Source organism: Misgurnus anguillicaudatus, chromosome 12 (genome assembly GCF_027580225.2).
Source record: "Misgurnus anguillicaudatus chromosome 12, ASM2758022v2, whole genome shotgun sequence".
Lineage (NCBI taxonomy): Eukaryota > Metazoa > Chordata > Actinopteri > Cypriniformes > Cobitidae > Misgurnus > Misgurnus anguillicaudatus.
Window position 1 is genome coordinate 9,390,203 of NC_073348.2, and position 19,615 is coordinate 9,409,817.

Genomic DNA, 19,615 nt, shown 5'->3' on the forward strand with positions numbered 1-19,615 from the left:
TAAATCAACATTATAAGCAAACGTATTACTAATGTAACGTATAGAAGTTAAGCCCAAAAAGGCTGCCTCCCCGGGTTGAAAAACCCCCTAGGAGAAAAAAACCCGGAATTTTAGCCGGGGAAGTAAAAAAAGTCATAGGAGGAAAAAACCCTTGGGAGATATATATATATGGGTCAAAGACGAAAAGGGGGTTTAAAGCATAAAAAAAATAAAAGTGTAAAAGAGATTTAAGTTTTGTCTTTTTCACATACATTAGAATGTGTCCTGTTTAACTTTATATTTTTCTGAGCAAAAACTAATTACTACCATACATTTTTACTGGGATTTTACAGAAGACACACTGAAAAAAACAACTTGTAAAATTTACTTTAAAAAATCCTCGTAACAATTTGCACGAACTTTTTTTAAGTAAAATTTACTGCTTTTTTATAAGTAAAACTTACCTACTAAAATCAAATAAAATTTACTTAAAATTGCATGATAAAACATATGTTAAATAAATAATTAAATGTTACTTAATTATTTTATTTAGAAGTTAGATTTATTTTAATCGTTTAGGTAAAGTCTATTAGTTTTTTTTTTAAATTGAAGCATTGCTGTCCTAATAATATTAAATAAATCGTATTTTCTGTTTGTTATTTTCTTTAACATATTCCTATGGACTTGGTTATTTTTAGTGTTATAAATGGCATTATAACACAAAATTCATGACTGACAACAAGTCAGTCATTGAATAAACTTGATTCGGAACAGAAAGGCACACAAACTGTGTTTCTGACATGCATTATCAGCACAGTGGAGAGAATTACAATACAATTTTCTGAACAGGGTTCATGTAAAGAAACACTGATCACCTGAACGGTGACTTCACAAAATTATTATTTACAACAAAACAACATCAATAATATAAGAGCTTAAACCTTTTTGACATTTTGCTAACAAATATTTAAGTAGTTAAAGTTCTTATCAGTTCTTATTCTGTGATAAAGCTTAAAAAATAAAAATATTCAGACGCAAAGAATTGTGGGTATTCCTTACAACATGTGCAAATAAATGTAAGTAAATTTTACTTAAATAATACAAGAAAATATCTAATAAGACTTACTATTCCCACACAGTTCATTTTTTACATGAATTAATTGTGTATTTATCATCATTTTACTTAGGAAAATCTAGTTCTCAATAAATGTTAATATTATTATGTTATTAAGTTATGAGAGTTAATCTAATAAATATTACTACACCAAAAAGTTCGTTTTTTCAGTGCACCAACTAAAATGTCATTCAGTGTAACAATATTTTTATGCAAAAAAATATTATCAGACATTTTTAGAAAAAGTATTATTTGATGACACATTACAGGACTCTATTTAAAGATCACAGTGCAGACACCAAATACTAACTATTTGTCATTTTAAAGCATTATACTTTGCCAATATCCTTTAAACCATTAGGTTTTACCCATTTGTCAGCAAGAAGTTTTTGTAAGGAAGTGAAAATCAATTCAAATCAAATAAAATTTTGTAGGATCACACATTATTTTACATATTTTAATAAGTACAGCTCAGAATAAGTATATTGTTTCATTTCTACATAAATATATCTGTTACACCGAATGACCATGGTTTGTTACACTAAATGACATTTTTGACTAAAATAGTGTCATTGTTTCCATTATTGCAATGTTTTGAATATTATTCTGTATCATTTAATTCCTAAACAAATCACAAACACAGATGCTGAAATTAAAAATCATTTTATTCCACAATGCGTGTCATATTCGTAAAAATTAACTGAACTGGTGGTAATATAATCAATATCCCTCATTTAATTGAAAAATTGGAACTTGAAGGACAAAATAACACACACCTTAACAATTGTGAAAAAAAGTGGTTGTAATACAATCAATTTCTCTCATTTTATCAATAACACAGAAAGAGAGAGAGATGCCTACTCAATAAATTTCTCCCAGTCTGCTGTAGTGAGTTTGGACTTTTTCCGGGTTAATGGCTCAGGTTCAGACACTATTGCCTTCACATCAGATGTGAAGTAAAATAGTTTGTCTGGTGTCTGAGGCCACACAAATGCATTCTTTCCAGCTCCACTTTGATGCATGCAGCTAACCTCTAATTCATCACCTTTAGCCCCCAAAACCTTCCCAACAAAGGGCTTGCCATCATAGAGGACCACTACAAATTTGCCGGATAAGTCATCATCAGGTTCCAATATCACAGAGGCTTCTGTATTTGTTCCACTGACCTCTTGGAGGGTTTGGAAGTCGATCTGCACTGATGGTCCACATTCACAAGTAGCATTTATTCTGGAGCAGAAACAGGATAACTCTCGATGGTGGATCATCCCAGGCTTGTCTGCCACAATTTGGTGGATTTTTAAAGTGCCTTTCACATGTGGCAACTTATTTGGAACAGCTTCGTCATATCTGCTTACCTCAGCCTCATCAATCCAAAAGTATTTGATGTTTGATGCTTTGTCTTGAAGGACATTGAAGAGATCTTTTGGGTCCTGGATATCTCCTCCCTTTCGTACAAAGTCATCAGCACATCTCTTGGCAGCACCACCCACTCCATCTGGTGCCCCTTTGCCATGACTTTTCTCTGAGAAGTTCCATGTCACTTTTTTGAACCCAAAGAGAAAAGGAACTGTGCTGAGCAGGTAAAAATTCTTGCGATTTCTGTACTGGGTTACTGGGCCATCACTCATGCAGTGTAGTGTGGTGATTGAAGGATTTTGATCCCTCAAATGCTGCAGTACTGGTTTGAGGTGAGCCCAGATAGCACGCTCATCATGACGCAAAGAATTTGAAATTGTAACATAGGACTGGTGACTCTTAGTTGTGTATGCTACACTTGTGTGAATGGTAGCCTGTCTTCGGTTGCCACCAAAATGAAATGCCTGCACTTCAGTGGCCAATTTGCAGGCATAGTTTTCTGAAAAGTCCATGTGGAGTACAGCCTCTTCATCAGACAGGGTCTCTTTTAGATGTCTACACTGTTCTGCCTGGTGGAGCCAATTATACTGGTGTCTTGCTAGAGAGTCAAGCTTACTATTAAAGACTTTCAGTAGATCATGCCAGGTCCCATTGTTTGTCTTAATGTTGGTGAATGGCTTATCCCCTTCTACAGTCTTCTGTCTTTCCCACTGTTGCCACATAATCTTTACAGATTCTTCAGGCACATAAGCCTCAATTTCATTATAGCAGCACTTGGCACATACACGGTACATGCAGTTTCTTTGGCGGGGGTCACAGACGATGGCTGCTATTAGCTCAGAAGTGCTTGACGTTTTAAGCAACCCTTTTTGCTTGAGTTTTTCGACCAGAAGTTTAACATTCTCATGATCTATACAAGCACATGTGTTCCGATCATTTGCTTTTGGCTCAGTGATGTGAAATGGCCTTAAACGTAAGAACTGTCTGTAGGATATGGATTCCTCTTTGGTCACCTCTGAGTTATACTCTCCATGGAGTTCTTTCAGTGTCTTGGTGAGGATGCGTCTCTGAAGTTTAGTTTTGTTTTTTGTTACAGTATCTTTCTTACCAGACAGCTGTCGGCTGTTCTCATCTCTGCTGAGAAAAGAATGGACCTTTTCTCGTCGTGCTGACTTTTCCTTCAAATTCCCTATCCTCTTACTGGCCATTTTCACCCTACTCTGTTTCTTTGACCTTTGTATATCCTTCCTTAACTTTTCATTTTTTTTTTTTGAGCTTGGGCTAGTTGTTTTTTCAATTGGAAGAGCTGTTTTCTCAATTTTAAATTTAGCTTTTTCAGTCTTTTGCACCTGTTAGACAGCTTTTCTTTATTCTCTTTTGGGGTGGAAAACGGCAATGGTGGTTCTGGCTGAGACCGAGGCTGGTGAGTGGGTTCTGCAGGAGAGGGTCTTTCAATATTTTCCTCAAGAGGCTCTTCAAAGGAATCTGGTGTAAGATCCAGAACTGACCTTATAAGTTTAGCTTCTGCCCTGTGTTTTCTTTTATTTTCCCGCCATTGTTTTCGCCTCTTCTCAGCTGCAGCATCTGATACATTCCTGATTGATGGGTGATCAGGATTTGCAGCCAAGGCAGCTTGCTTTCTTCTCTGGTAGCTGAAATACAGATTCCATGTAATTATTGACATACAATTTTGACATAGATCTATATAAAACGTGTTATTCATTAAAAATACTTTCTGTTTGGCAACATAAATGACATGTTATCAGGATTGGTATTATGGGTGGAGAATCCCCTCAGTGGCCTCTCTAAACTTGTGGTATAGGTAGGGTGGAGTCTCTATCTAAAAACAGCAGTAAACTATTATTTTGTAGGGCTAGGCTTGGATACAAATTTCACGATTTGATTCAATTTCAAATCAATTTGATATTGATTAACATCAGCTGAAAACAGCATAGACTGTAAGATCGATTCTTGGGATTTACAAATCACTATTGTTTCTTCAAAATTAGAATTGATTAAAATCGAGAAATCTATCTTTTCTACCCAGCCCTATTATTTCTACATTGCACTCCTCAATACCTTTCTCGTCTCCTTGCTAAATGTGCTGCCCTAGCTACTGGGTCTGCATTTACTTTCTGCCGGTGCCTAGAAACTCTCTCTTTGTTTGTGGGCATCTAAAAGAAATCAGTACCAAAACAACAAAAATGCATTAAAACATTAATATTGATAAAGTTTGATATATATTTTGTTTGTGCTGAACATCCTTTATTTATCTGAAATATAAAAACAATGCTAAAAATGTTATCTAAACAGTGACACTGTCATTCAGTGTTATGTATGACACTGTGGTGTAACAGACAATTTGCATTACACCGAATGACAAACATTACCCTGAATGACGGGAATTTTACTTAAGCTAATATTGCTAGCTAACAACTAGCCACCTATATCAAACAGTGAACTTGACCAGAAATGTTTATCATCATTATTCACAACATCTACTTATTTTTCAAAAAATCTAACAAAAAAGTGTTTTTTTACATTTCACTGAATGACAGTCGTTTTTGTAACTCAAGATACCACACTATGAAAAGGTGAAATTATCAAATATTTAAGAGCAATAAACTTACCTTGCTGAATGATGTCACTGACTGCTTGATTACTATTGTTTGTTTATTTAATTTTAAAATGGCTTCCTGATCCCGTTACACTGAATGACCTCTGACAAACTGCATATTCGGGACAAAAGTCCCCTAGTTGTTTCAATATTTAACAAAAAAATAACACATAGTCCTATTAATATAAAACAGCCAACACTTATGTGAACATGCCAAGGAAGCAAATTTTTTTAACATGGTATTTTATACATTTATTTAAAAATGTATTAGTAAAATCATAGTCTGGACCATTACGCTGAATGACGATTTTACACTTTGGAGCATTATTTAACTCATATTTTGTCATTGTATTTTCACAAAAGTTATTTGAAACATGACAGTAGACATTTAACTTGCATTTAATATGGTTTTATTTGTATGTAAAATCACTTTTGTAAATTATATTTGATGCGGACACCAAAATGGTGACGTCTCGTCTTTGACCCATATACACATTGAAACAGACGGAGATTAAGCGGAGATTAAGCGGAGATTAAGCGGGTTCTGCCGGTGGTCTTTGGTCAGGCAACAGCTGGACATCACGTTGAAGAACAGCTAGTAGATCAGTTGTGTGCCGACTTTCACATGTACCGGAACTGGATCTGTTTGTCTCGTCCTCGGGATCAAGGACGAGACAGGGAGAGAGATACAAAATCTTATTAGCGTAGGGGCCGTTCACATAGAAAACAAGTGTCACACAGTAATGTGGTTTTAGTCAGCTCGGTCCCGGACAGGCTAACTATTGCTGGTTAAGTGTATTACATATAGTTGATGATTTTAGAAACGGAAACAGAACTCGTTTGACTAAGGCCAGAGGCCCCACTGCCGTCGTTAATACTAACGTACAGTGGCAAATGGTTCTGTATGACATACTATTTTAAGGTCATGGGAAAAGGCCAAAATTGCAAGCCGGCCCTATTTGGCAGTTAAGACTCAATCGAAAACCAATTCAAAGTTTCAGCATATTACTAAAGAGTATTAATGAGATTTACCATGCTTTGGAGTGTTGACGAAAAAAAGGTTTTAATTTATTCATTAATTTATTTATTTATTAGGTTGTACAAGCTAGCTATTAGGAGATAAGTACCATTGATAAAACAACTATTTGAGAGCCTTGTTAAAGAGAAAAGTTTTAAGTCTAGATTTAAAGTTATCTACTGTCTCTGATTTTCGGACGTCGGTTGGTAAATCATTCCATAGCTTAGGGGCTAAGTAGGAAAAGGATCTGCCACCTTTAGACACTTTTGATATTTTAGGGATAATTAAGAGGCCAGAATTTTGTGACCGCAATGCACGTGATGGATTGTATTCTGATAATAATTCTCTAAGATATGAGGGTGCTAGGCCATTTACGGCTTTGTAGGTGATTAGTAATATTTTAAATTGTATACGATATTTAACTGGTAGCCAGTGTAAAGATGCCAGAATTGGGCTTATGCGGTCATACTTCTTAGATCGAGTAAGAACTCTTGCAGAAGCGTTTTGAACTAGCTGAAGCTTGTTGACCTGTTTTGCATGGCATCCTCCGAGTAACGAGTTACAATAGTCTATTCTAGAGGTCATAAAAGCGTGGATAAGCTTCTCTGCATCTGATGCAGACAACATATGGCGTATTTTTGAGATATTTCTAAGGTGGAAGAATGCTGTGCGGCAGACATTGGAGATATGGCTGTCGAAGGATAAACTGCTGTCGAACATCACACCTAAATTCTTAACCGTGGAGGTTGGCACCACAGTGCAGCCATCTATGGGCAACTTGTAATATGTCATATTATATTTGTAGCGATTCGGTTCGATAACAAGCATCTCTGTCTTATTGGAGTTTAGCATAAGAAAGTTATGTGACATCCAGTCACTTATATCGCTGATGCAGTCTGATAGCTTAGAAAAATTTTGTGTTTCCCTAGGATGCGAGGAGATGTAAAGCTGTGTGTCATCTGCATAGCAGTGAATCTGTATGTTATGATTTCTGATAATATCTCCCAGAGGTAACATATGTAACAAGAACAGGATAGGACCTAAAACTGATCCCTGCGGTACGCCGTATTTAACCAGGGAGTGATGTGACTCCTCCTCATTTACATAAACAAAGTGATAGCGATTGGTTAGATACGATCTGAACCAAGCTAGCGCCTGACCACTGATGCCAACATAGTTTTCTAGCCTATTAAGTAAGATTGTGTGATCTATTGTGTCAAAGGCTGCACTAAGGTCTAATAATATAAGGAGTGATATTTCGCCACGGTCGGATGTTAGGAGAAGGTCATTTGTAACTCTAAGCAGCGCTGTCTCTGTGCTATGGTGGGGCCTGAATCCTGATTGGAACTTTTCATACGTACTATTATTTGCTAAGAATGTGCGTAGCTGGCTTGCCACTACCTTTTCTAATATTTTGGAAAGAAAAGGGAGATTTGAGATTGGTCTAAAGTTATTTAGATCTCCCTGGTCAAGGTTTGGTTTTTTAATGAGCGGTCTAATAACTGCTAGTTTGAAAGCTGTTGGAACGTAGCCTAATTCTAATGATGAGTTAAAGACATTTAGTACTGGGTTAGACACTATAGGGCAGTGGTTCTCAAACTTTTTCAGCGTGCGGCCCCCTTTGTGTATGGTGCATTCCTTCGCGGCCCCCAAAAAGAAAATTTATGACAAAAAACAGTTCTAAAACTTCACATTTTAATTAAACAAAACATTAAATTATACAAAGTAGTGCTGTTGGTTAGTAGCCTTATTTTTTTTAATTTCACAGAATTCATGATAAATTAATGTATTTTATAAAATGTCATAAAACTGGGGCCCCCCTGGCACCATCTCGCGGCCCCCCTGGGGGCCCCAGCCCCCAGTTTGAGAACCACTGCTATAGGGAATACCTCTTTGAGTAATTTTGTGGGAACAGGGTCCAATATACAGGACGATGATTTGGATGACGCTACTAATTTAGATAGCTCTTCTATTGTAGCAGGTTTAAATGACTCAAGATGTTCGTATGGTAGGCAAGCGTTAAATATATTACTGGGTAGAGTGGTGGCTGCTTGGGTACCTACAATGTTTTCCCTAATAATCATAATTTTCTTAGTAAAGAAGTTCATGAAGTCGTTACTATTGTGTGGGAGTTTATTAGTGGGTTCTGTTTGTTCTTTATTTCTAGTCAGTTTCGCAACTGTGCTAAAGAGGAAGCAAGGGTTATTATGATTTTCTTTAATAAGATTGCTGAGATACGTAGATCTGGAGATTTTTATAGCCTGTCTGTAGTGTTTAACACTCTCTGTCCATGCTGCACGCCATACCTCTAACTTTGTGCTTCTATAATTTCTTTCCATTTTTCTAGCAGCCTTTTTAAGGGCAGCGGTATGATGGTCGTACCATGGAGCTGGCGTTTTTTCTTTTATTATATTTTTTAGAAATTGAGCTACGGCATCCAAAGTGTTAGAAAAAAAAAAGTTAAGGTTTTCTATTATAATATCTAGATCTTCAGGGTTATCTGCTACATGTTTCATTTGGGACAGGTCTGGAAGAGTGCTAATAAAGTTATCTTTAGTGGTGGAAATTATTGTTCTGGCTAGTCGGTAGCGTATTGTGGATCGAGTGATCATATCTAGAAGTACCGTGTATGAGACAAGGCAATGGTCTGAAACTGCATCGCTCTGAGGTGATATCTCGATTTCATTAATATTGAGCCCGAGTGACAGAATTAAGTCTAATGTGTGCCTGTGAGTGTGCGTGGGCCCTGTCACGTTTTGTCTGGTGTTGAGAGAGTTTGGAATATCCATGGATGCTAGTCCTGGTGTATCTGTTGGGTTATCAACATGTATATTAAAGTCACCAACGATAAGAGCTTTATCTACAGTGACTACGAGGTCAGACAGGAAATTTGATATTTCTTTAAGAAAATCTACATGATGGCCCGGAGGTCTATAGATTGTAGCAAGGACAAAAGAGAGCTGTTTATGGTTACGATCAGTTATTTCCATATTTAATAGCATTATTTCAAATGAGATAAATTTTAGTTCGGATTTATGGTTTACTTTTAAAAAAAATTGTATATTGTAGCTACACCACCCCCTCTCCCCTTTAAACGCGGTTCATGTTTATAATAGTAGTCTTGTGGGGTGGATTCGTTTAAACTAATGTAATCGTCTGCTTTAAGACAGGTTTCTGTTAAAGAGAGTACATCTAAGTTTTGGTCAGTAATTATTTCATTGACAATGGGTTCTTTATTGGTAAGCGATCTAATGTTAAGAAGGCCGAATTTTAATATTCGAGGTTCATCTGTAAACGTATTGTTTTCTAATTTTATGTTAGTAAGATTTGTACGAGACGAGGTAAACGGTGCTCTGTATTCGTTTGTTCGAGGAACGCACACAGTTGAAATGTGTTGATACTCTGGTAAGATAGACTCTAAATTCTGGGATATATGTGATCTTGACATGTCAGAGCAACTAACAGATGGACGGGTAGGCCGATCTATCGGTTTCCTGACCTGGGCCCTGGGTAGTCAGACTGTATTAGAATTTAGAGTATTGGTCAGATTTCTAGAGAGTATAGCATTTCCTTCCAACCCAGTCTCACCCCATGTCGTCAATATTTGACGACACTTGACCATTCGTCAATATGTGACGCGGAGGGTATACCTTTCGCGTCATTTTTTGACGAACTGGGGACTTCAATACTATTACGTCCGTTGCATTCTCTTCTCCTATTTTCTTACAATTTTCGCGTCGGTTTAGGATTAGATTTACATAATGACATCCCTACCCAAACCTAACTCTAACCCCAACGCCATGTGACAACTGTTTCTAACCCCAACGCCAGGTGACAACTGTTTAATTTCGCGTACACTGTTTAATTTCGCGTACACTGTTTAATTTTGCGTAATCTAACCCTAAACCGATGCGATAATGGTAATAGTATTGAAGTCCCCAGTTCGTCAAAAAATGACGCGAAAGGTATACCCTCCGCGTCACATATTGACGAATGGTCAAGTGTCGTCAAATATTGACGACATGTGGTGAGACTGTGTTATTCCTTCCAATGACGGATGAAGGCCATCTCTCTTTAGCAGGTCAGGTCTCCCCCTGAAGTGTTTCCAATTATCTATAAACCCTACGTTATGCTGAGGGCACCATTTTGACATCCAGTGGTGAAGAGACAGTAATCTGCTATAAGTTTCATAACCCCGGTAGGCGGGGAGGGGACCAGAGCAAATTACATTATCTGACATTGTTTTTGCAATTTCACACACCTCTTTAATAGTATCTTTGGTGATCTCTGACTGGCGGAGTCTGGTGTCATTTGCGCTGGCATGAATAACAATTTTAGAAAACTTACGCTTAGCAATAGCCAGTACTTTAAGTTTGGATCTAATGTCTGACGATCTGGCTCCAGGTATACAGTCAACTATGGTGGCTGGTGCCTCAATGTTCACGTTCTTAAGTATCGAGTCTCCAATAACAAGGGCACCTTTAACAGATGTCTCAGCCGGTGTATTGTTTAGAATGTCGAATCTGTTAGAAATTACTAGAGGGGACTTCAATGGGCATCGAATATGACTACGCCGCCTGACAGTCACCCAGTTAGTCGGCCGTGTTAACTCAGTTGCCGGAACCGAGCTATGTGTACTACGCGTTACCGTAGGCGCACCCGAAACAGTGTTTGAAACATTAACATTAGCATTAGCGGTCTTACTGTCCTCAACGAGCGTTCGGATGTGCGTTTCTAGTTCTGCAACCTTCTCCGTCAGCCTTACTACTTCAATACACTTAACACATGTAAACCCCTCTGTGCTGACGGAAGAAGCTAAACTGTACATGTGGCAAGCAGTGCAGGTTACAATGACAAGCGGAGTCTTACCGTTTTCATTTTGGGCGATGGCGTCTCTGTTCGCCTGAACGCGGTCCGTGAAGCTGCATCGAGACCGGTGCTCGCTCGCTGGCTGCCTCGGTCGTCTCCGGGTGTCTGGAGCCAGGGTGATGTGAGGCACGCTGTACCGTCTGTTGCGAATGCCGGGCCACAACTCCTCCACAGCTTCCCGCTTTGGTGAGGAAAGGTCTGAAAAGCATACATCGGATGAGTCCGCCATTAGACCGAAAAGGAAGGCAGATTTACAGTAAACAAACAGTGAGGAAACGGTAAACAAACTTCAGCCGGCACGTTTGTTGATGCTAGCGGGCTATATGCTAACACTAAGTGTTTACCAGTGATAAATCGATTTAGTTATAAATACTGTTGAATAATCGTCACGCAGCACGCTAAAGTATTCCTAAGATGAACTAGTAAGTTATATTATATAGATAGTAACAAGATAGTAAGAAAATAGGATTTGGATGATGAACTCGACGGAGCTCCGATAACTCCGATAACAGTGTTGCCACTCTCTTGCGTCTCTCTCTTGTGTCTCTCTCTTGCGTCTCTCCTCTCTCTGAATAGTATTACTACAGCCCCATTGACTCTCTATGTAAATGCATTGATGAAATTAACTGTTGGATGCGTCAAAACTTCCTCCAGTTAAACAAAGACAAAACTGAAGTCATTGTATTTGGAAATAAAGATGAAACTCTCAAGGTTAACACATACCTTGACTCTAGGGGTCTAAAGACACAAAATAAAGTCTAATAAAAATTTTAGAGTCTGACCTTTCAGTAGTCACGTGAAAGCGATAAGCAAATCAGCTTACTACCATCTCAGAAATATTGCCAGAATTAGCTGTTTTGTCTCAAGACAGGACTTAGAGAAACTTGTTCATGCCTTCATCACCAGCAGGGTGGATTACTGCAATGGACTTCTTACTGGGATCCCCAAAAATACCATTAGACAGCTGCAGCTAATACAAAACACTGCTGCCAGAATTCTGACCAGAACCAAAAAATCTGAGCACATTACTCCAATCCTCAGGTCCTTACACTGACTTCATGTTACATTTAGAATAGATTTTAGAGTATTGTTACTCGTTTATAAATCACTTCATGGCTTGGAACCCAAATACATTACAGATAAGCTAAACCAATATAAACCTAACAGATTACTCGGATCATTAGGATCAGGTCAGTTAGAAATACAGTACCAAGGGTTCATTCCAAACAAGGTGCATCAGCATTTAGTTATTATGCCACCTGTAGCTGGAATCAGCTTTCAGAAGAGATCAGATGTGCTTCAACAGTAAACACTTTTAAATCTAGATTAAAAACACATCTGTTTAACTTTGCATTTACTGAATGAGCACTGTGCTGCTTCACACTGACTGCACTTTTAACTTAAGTCACTTTTACTTCTGTTTTATTCTTTTTAACATTTTAAACTGTTTTTATTAAAATCACATTTATTTTCTTTAATTGTTATTTTAAATTCTCATGTATCTTTGTTTTTATTGTGATTTTATTGTGTATCTATTATTTTTTTACATTTTCTTTTTTTCTCTTTTATATATTGTTTTCTCATTTCTATGTAAAGCACTTTGAATGACCTCTGTGTATGAAATGTGCTATACAAATAAACTTGCCTTGCCTTCCGGTCTCAGCTATTGCCTGTACATGTTATGCTTTATTTTTAAAGGAACAGTATGTAAGAAATTTATATCAATTAATCATAAAATGGCCCTGATATGTCACTAGACATTAAGAAATAATTTTCATTTCAAATACTTATATCACTCACAACAGTGGTCTGACCAGGATATTGGTCATTTAAAAAGTGGAGTTGCCGCCCTCAACTGATGTTTATGTTGTCATTTTGTGTATTGGCCACCAGTTGTGTGATTGCAGTACCAGTTTTAGCCACAAGTTTTGTGATTGCAATACCATGTTTGGCCACAATCCTACATACTGTTCCTTTAAGGCGTGTACTGAATTTTGTCATTTAACTCATTCACAGCCAGCCTTTTTGAGAAAAGTTGCCCACCTGCATTTTTGTGATTTTAACAAAATTTTCACAAAATTCCTTGCAGGAAAAATTATTTTCTATAAATATATAAACATACAAATGATATCAAATTAAAGAACACACCCTCTGCTTTCAAACAAACAATAAACAAACAAACAAACAAACAAAATGGGGAAAAAACGTTTCATTATATATGTGACCAGTCACGGAAAGTAGGGACACAAGTCGGATCTGGGCCATTTTGAGTTATTCACAGATTCTGAAAGTGCAGTTTCTAAGCTTTCCAACGATGTGTAACACATGGAAATCTGATAACATATGAAGACGTTGTGGCCATTTGAATATAGGAACTCAGAAATACTCAAACCGAGAAAATCGAGACGAAAGAGACTCTTCTTTCCAACTGGGGGAGACAATAGGGCTCATTTACATCTCATTAACCTCTTGAAAAGCACCCCCATTCTGGCCCCAAACCATGAAAATACCTACTTTCACTAAAAGGGCTGTTTTTACTAAACTATTTAGAGTACAAGCATAACTGTGGTATCATTAGATAGAAGACACTTTGAGCTTCGTTTTCCATGTTTCAAAATAATTTTAAGATAAAAATTAAAAAAGTTAGAGAGGCTGAAGTACATTGTAATAAAATTTTTTTTGCATAACATCTTTTTTAACACTAAAAATCTTAATGATAAATATATGTGTGGAACCTAGAAATGCAATGATGCCAAAGCCACAAGTCTAAAGAAGTTATGTTTCACGTTTGAAGTCAATAGACCCAAAAATGAGGATCTTGCAAGAGTTTTTGTAAGACTAGTGCCTTTTCTAAGTGCCAGTCAGCCACAAAATAAAAGTCTTTTGTTTACATGCATACACGTTCGTTCTTTTTATTGTTTATCCTTATATAAGCGTATAAAATGCCGTATCCACACCAGGAAATAAAGCTTCACACAAAGATCGTTGTATTCGTTATCTAATTGGCTACACGTTCTGTCTATCAATATTTTCCATGAAGTCATTGGAGGAACGCGTGAGTCAGATGACGTCACGATATTTGACAGCGCTGTTTGGATATTATGTATTATACTCCCGCCTACTTGTACAAACAAGTTTGAGCGCTGGTTTTGAACGCTAGTGTAATCTCATATACAAGTGTTACGATGTAAATAGTCATCAGATTGTATATTATAATCTATTACAAGACGTGCATGTGCAATCTGATGTAAACAATGGACAATATATCAATATTTCACGGATTATACGCATTTGTGGACAAAAACAGTCATTGGATGTACTTTGTTGGAGAGTTTTTATGGGTTATTCACACATCTGAAACAGACTGGATGCGATTCGCGTTCCTTATACCAGCACAAAGGTAAGGAGTCAGCTTATTTTATGCATGTTGTCATCTGGACTTCTGTAACAAAATACTATATTTATGATGCTAGAGCAATTGTATCTCAAAACGGACACCATACACTGATGCTAAACCCTTAGACCTTTTAAACGATGTATAGCAATGTTATTATTATTGTTTGTTTGTACACAGTAGGCTATAAATATAGTGTTAGCAGCATTAAAAAAACTGACGTTTTTCCGTGCACGAACTAGTGCGCGTCGAGAGGTTAAGCTAAGCCATACCCTCTGTAAAGCCGTTTTGAGATACTGATGTTCTAGCATCATGTAGTATTTTATGACAGAAGTCCAAATGACAACATGCAAAAATAAACATTGACTTTTTACCTTTGTGTTGATCACAACTCAAATCCAGTCTGTTTCAGATTATCCAATGACCATTTTGTCCACAAATGCGTATAATCCGTGAAATAAAGATGTATAGTCTATATTGTTGACATCAGATCTCGCATGAATGTCTAGTAATACAACATAATATACAATCTGAGGACTATTTACATCGTAACATGTAAGGGTATATGATTACGCTCCGTTAACACCTGAACCCGCCTTCAAAGTTAAGTTTTTATTTTAAAGGTAGTATAACAGATCATCCAAACAGCGCTGTCGAAAACGTGAAGTCCTTTAGGGATGTAACCAATCGCTCGCTCGTTCCTCCATCAGCCAATGACTTCATGGAAAATATTGATAGACAAAACATATAGCCACTTATATAATGAATTCAACAATCTCTATGTAAATTCTGTGTGTTTGGACTCATGCTGCGCTGCAGGAACTGACAAAGAGATGACGACAAAGTACCGCGAGAGCGACTCGAAATTAAACTACTCCGAAAGATTTCTTGAGGAGCTCTCGCGGTACTTTGACGTCATCCGACTGCGGCGCCGCATAAAGTGACGCAGCTGACGTACGATGCAGCTGACTGTTATTTGTTCCGCCCCAGCCTCTTTTATTTTTCTTTTGTTTTGTGCGCCCGAGCTTTACAGTCTGGGGAGACGCACCCTATACGCTTGAAAAAACAACAACTTAGCAAACATATCTGAGGAACAGGGCAGCAGCGTCACTACAGTCACGTGACTTCGCGCTCGAGCCGGAAGAGAAGACAATGCTGAATAAAGTCGTAATACTGCTATTTTTGGACCAAACTGTATTTTCGATGCTGCAACACGTTCAAACTGACCCACTGATGTCACATGGACTACTTAGATGATCTTTTTATTACCTTTCTGGACATGGAAACCATACATAGATTTTCAATGAAGGGGACAGAAACAGAAAGCTCTCGGACTAAATCTAACGTTAAAACATCTTAAACTGTGTTCCGACGATGAACGGAGGTCTTCCGAGTTTAGAACGACATAAGGGTGAGTCATTAATTACATTATTTTCATTTTTGGGCGAACTATCTTTATTTAGTAGTCACGCTGTTCCCTTTGGGGGCGGATGCGAAAACACAAGCTTATACAGTATGTAAATATACACAGACAATGACGCCCCCCCGCTGCACGCTAGAATCTCTGGAAAAACAAGCCTATTTTAACCGCAAAATGTACGCTTTTAAATATACAAAAACTGCTATCTCAAACATGGAGAGGCTTCTTCGTGATCTCAACTAACAGATTCTCCAATAAAACGAAAATCACAAATTTTGAAAAAAAAACTTTGTTTCTCATTTTCTCGGAACTTGTGCTGCCGACTTGTGTCCCTGGTTTCCGTGACGGGTCACATATTTACTTTTTCTACTTAATTTACAACTGAAATATGGATATTTCTCTTCAAAAATACAATATTTTGAGCAAAAAGCTTAAAAAATTGCGTTTTTGTAAAGAAATTTATGTTAGAGATCAGACTCAGAATGACTATCAAACATAAACGCAGTTAAAAAAAATCATTAACTCTTTTTAACTTCCGTTTTTGATAAATTCGTTTTGGCGGTATTACACTTTCACTTTGAAATTCGTCCAGAAAAGCACATTTATTAGTTAAATATGAACTCATAAATGACGAGATAACTCGTCAATGGCGGTGAATGAGTTAATATCACTGTCTTACTCCGCGTAGTGTCTTTATAATGTTTTACTATTGGAGAACACTTAACGCGAAATTGCTGCCTTTATATTCTATGCCTATCTGCTTGCCTTTACATAGTAACCTACGCCTGCATTTAAACTTTATTATGATGTGTAAACGACAGAAACCAATGACCATTGCCTGCTGATAGGAGAGAGGTGTCCGACTGGACAGGGCGTGCGTTGCAACTTGCGCTGGTGTTTGAGAGGGGCACGTTGGAAGAGGAGACTGAACCCACGACGGCACAGTATTTCGGGCATATGAATGATCACATCACGCGTTGTTCATACAAAATTAAGAAACGCAAATGTTAAAGTGATTTTCAGTCGCGTTTCAAACACAATATTCAATATGCTTGTGGGCATCAGTGAATGTGCGTGTGGTTTTTCTCCTTATCGTGCACAAACTTCATCGACATCAAGCTCTGATCTATCAGTGTACTGGATTATTTCACGTGCACACCCTATCGTGTCTTACTGTCTTTTATCATACCTGTTAAAGATGCGGTTTCTGTAATGTATGCAAGAATCCCGAACGGATGTTTATAACGCGATGTTCGGGGTAAAGAATATGCATGCTTATCCTGTAAATACATACAGAAACAGTGATATTAAATTACTGTGATTTTTTGCCATTTCGCCCACCTCTCTCAACATTCATTTCACTTGCACTACACTCAAAATCACGTCCACGCTCTTCCCTTGTGTGTCATTTTGTAAGAGCAAAAGATGTGACTGTTGTGGCCTCAGAACACGTGTCTACACTACTGTAGCATTGCCACTCTGTGCTCCATTGCTACGGCTGAAGAAAAACACGCCCCCTCCTCATTAACATATTAGACACGGAAATGTAGAAATAAATAAGTGTGGAAATAAATATATGTATAAATAAATACATGTGGAAATAAATAAATGTAGAAATGAATAAATGTAAAAAAATAATTAAATGTGCACATAAATACATAAATGAATACATAAATGTGGAAATTAATAAAATAATAAATAAAATGTATAATTTAATACAGAAATAAATAAATGTTTTAAAAATATTTTAATACAAAAATAAAGAAATCAAAGTTGCAATACTCATTTATGTTTGTTTTTTATATTTCTCAGCATATTTATTTTTGAATTTATTTATTTATGTTTGTTTTATATATTTCTTTGTACATGTATTTATTTATTAATTTATAACTTTTGCACTCTTCGTCCTCCATAACTGTGTACTTTGTGATGGAAATACATAAAGCTGACTATCATTCTGAATACCATCTGTACTCTGTGACAAAACAGATCACCAGGTTGCATTGTCTTAACATTAATGACTTGGTAGATTTTTATCCATTACCAACATACTTTGTTAATGGCCATCAAGTCATTCCACTGAAACACAGCGTGTTGTTGAAATAGAGGAAAATAAAAGTTTTTGTTTACATAATATATGTGGGTGTAGTGTGTATAATAATTATGTATAAGTGCGCACACACACACACACACACACACACACACACACACACACACACACACACACACACACACACACACACACACACACACACACACACACACACACAGAGTTGCATGTGTATATACATGTTTATATTTATATGTAATTTATATTAAATATAAATATTTATAATTTACTTTTTTTTCTTAAAATTACACATGTATGTGTGTGTATTTATATATACATAAGTATTATATACAGTACAACAACATATATTATGTAAACAAAAACTTTTATTCTGCAAACAATTAGTCGCGGTCGTTAGGCAGCAATACATCCAACTTTAAAAGTATGAAAATATGAGTTTTGAGTAATGAGTTTTATTTTACTATTAGATGTACAGACAATACTTGAAATTGTCAAACACATTGTTTACTTAAAAACATATTTTAGAAGAGACCTTGCAGTCTCTTGGTGTGGAGACAAGGGATGACTTTAGGTTTATTGAAGAAGCTGATTTGCTGTCAGCATTGAGGCCAGTTTAAGCCCGCAGAGTCCGTGCTGCTTTGAAACTGAGGTGTAAGTCAAGGTTTCGCAATACAGAATATAACCAGTGCCCATTGTAACCCTAAATCAGCTAAAAAGTTGGAAATATACATTTTTTTACATTATGATTATAATAATTTTTGTGTTTTGCAGGTCAGACTCCTGAAAGCAGCAGCTCATCTGGTGATGCCTTGCCAGGGCCTTCAACAAGTGTTTGTTCATTTTCACCCCAAAGTTCACAATCAACCTCTCCCATCAGCTCCCAAAACCCTAATATAGACTGGATGGACACCTTTCTGGTTCCATGGGATAAGTTACCAGAGGAACTGATTCAAATATTTGAAAGAGGAAACCGACCAAGTCCACGTATGAGAAGAGAGATGGTCCGGATTGTGGTTCGGGAGATGATACAAAAAAATCGTTGCCCAAGTACGAAGATTTCTAATGAAGTTGCCAAGAAGATGGTAGCAAAATATCCTAAATCTCTGCAAGACGTAATTGAGGGAGAGGTGGTTGGGCTAGGGTACCACTCTTTGGCTAAGCAGTTGCAGTACAGGATTGAAAATGTTCTTTCGGAGTACTTTATAATACCCAACAAGGGCATCAGAAAGATCAACTCCTCCCATGTACCTGTGTCGAAAGAATAGAACATATTACAAATCTAAATGCAAATGCAACCAGGTAAAAAAATGAACTCATCTGGACAATTTTGTACACAACACCAATGAAGAAATTCAACTCACTGGTTGTAGTCACACACTGCAGCAGGTATAGGTACAGTGAGTTCTGTCCATCCTTCAGCTCTTCTTTTCACCCTCTTCTGTACAGTTTGGTTTCCCTCTGCCGAATGGAAGGATGAGCACATGTGCACCTCCCTGGTGTCCTTCCATTCCACAAAGAGGAGCCTGTCATCTCGTATCCACCGCATACTACCACGGGGAGCATTTTTGGGTAGCTTGTTAACAGTGGTCTGTGGGTAGCCCACCCGGTTGGTTCTAATGGTCCCACAGGCCCAGATGCCCTTCTGGAGGAGGTCTCTGAAAAGTGATGGGCTTGTGTAGAAATTGTCCACATATAACTTGTGGCCAGTTCCCAGCATCTTCTCATTCACTAGCGCCATCACTGATTCATAACTTAGGCCCTTGCTTTGTTCATGTTG

General features: G+C 37.3%; 2 protein-coding genes across 2 annotated transcripts in view; one reads left to right on the forward strand and one right to left on the reverse strand.

Annotated features, from left to right (window-relative positions):
* The window catches only part of LOC141368892 (uncharacterized), a 68,918-nt gene extending 49,815 nt beyond the window's left edge, over positions 1-19,103 (forward strand). The window contains exon 2 of the mRNA XM_073873682.1: positions 18,610-19,103. Coding sequence (XP_073729783.1) covers positions 18,610-19,103 — 494 coding nt within the window. The remainder of the gene's footprint in view (positions 1-18,609) is intronic.
* LOC129434822 (uncharacterized) lies at positions 10,082-11,334 on the reverse strand. The gene has a single exon (XM_055193469.2). It carries the CDS (start codon positions 11,180-11,182, stop codon positions 10,082-10,084), a length of 1,101 nt encoding a protein of 366 aa, XP_055049444.2. The 5' UTR covers positions 11,183-11,334.
* Positions 19,104-19,615: the final 512 nt, after the last annotated feature.

Bases quoted from the DNA above. Each gene is read 5' to 3' on its own strand.
- LOC129434822 (XM_055193469.2), bottom strand. From the start codon at position 11,182: ATGGCGGACTCATCCGATGTATGCTTTTCAGACCTTTCCTCACCAAAG.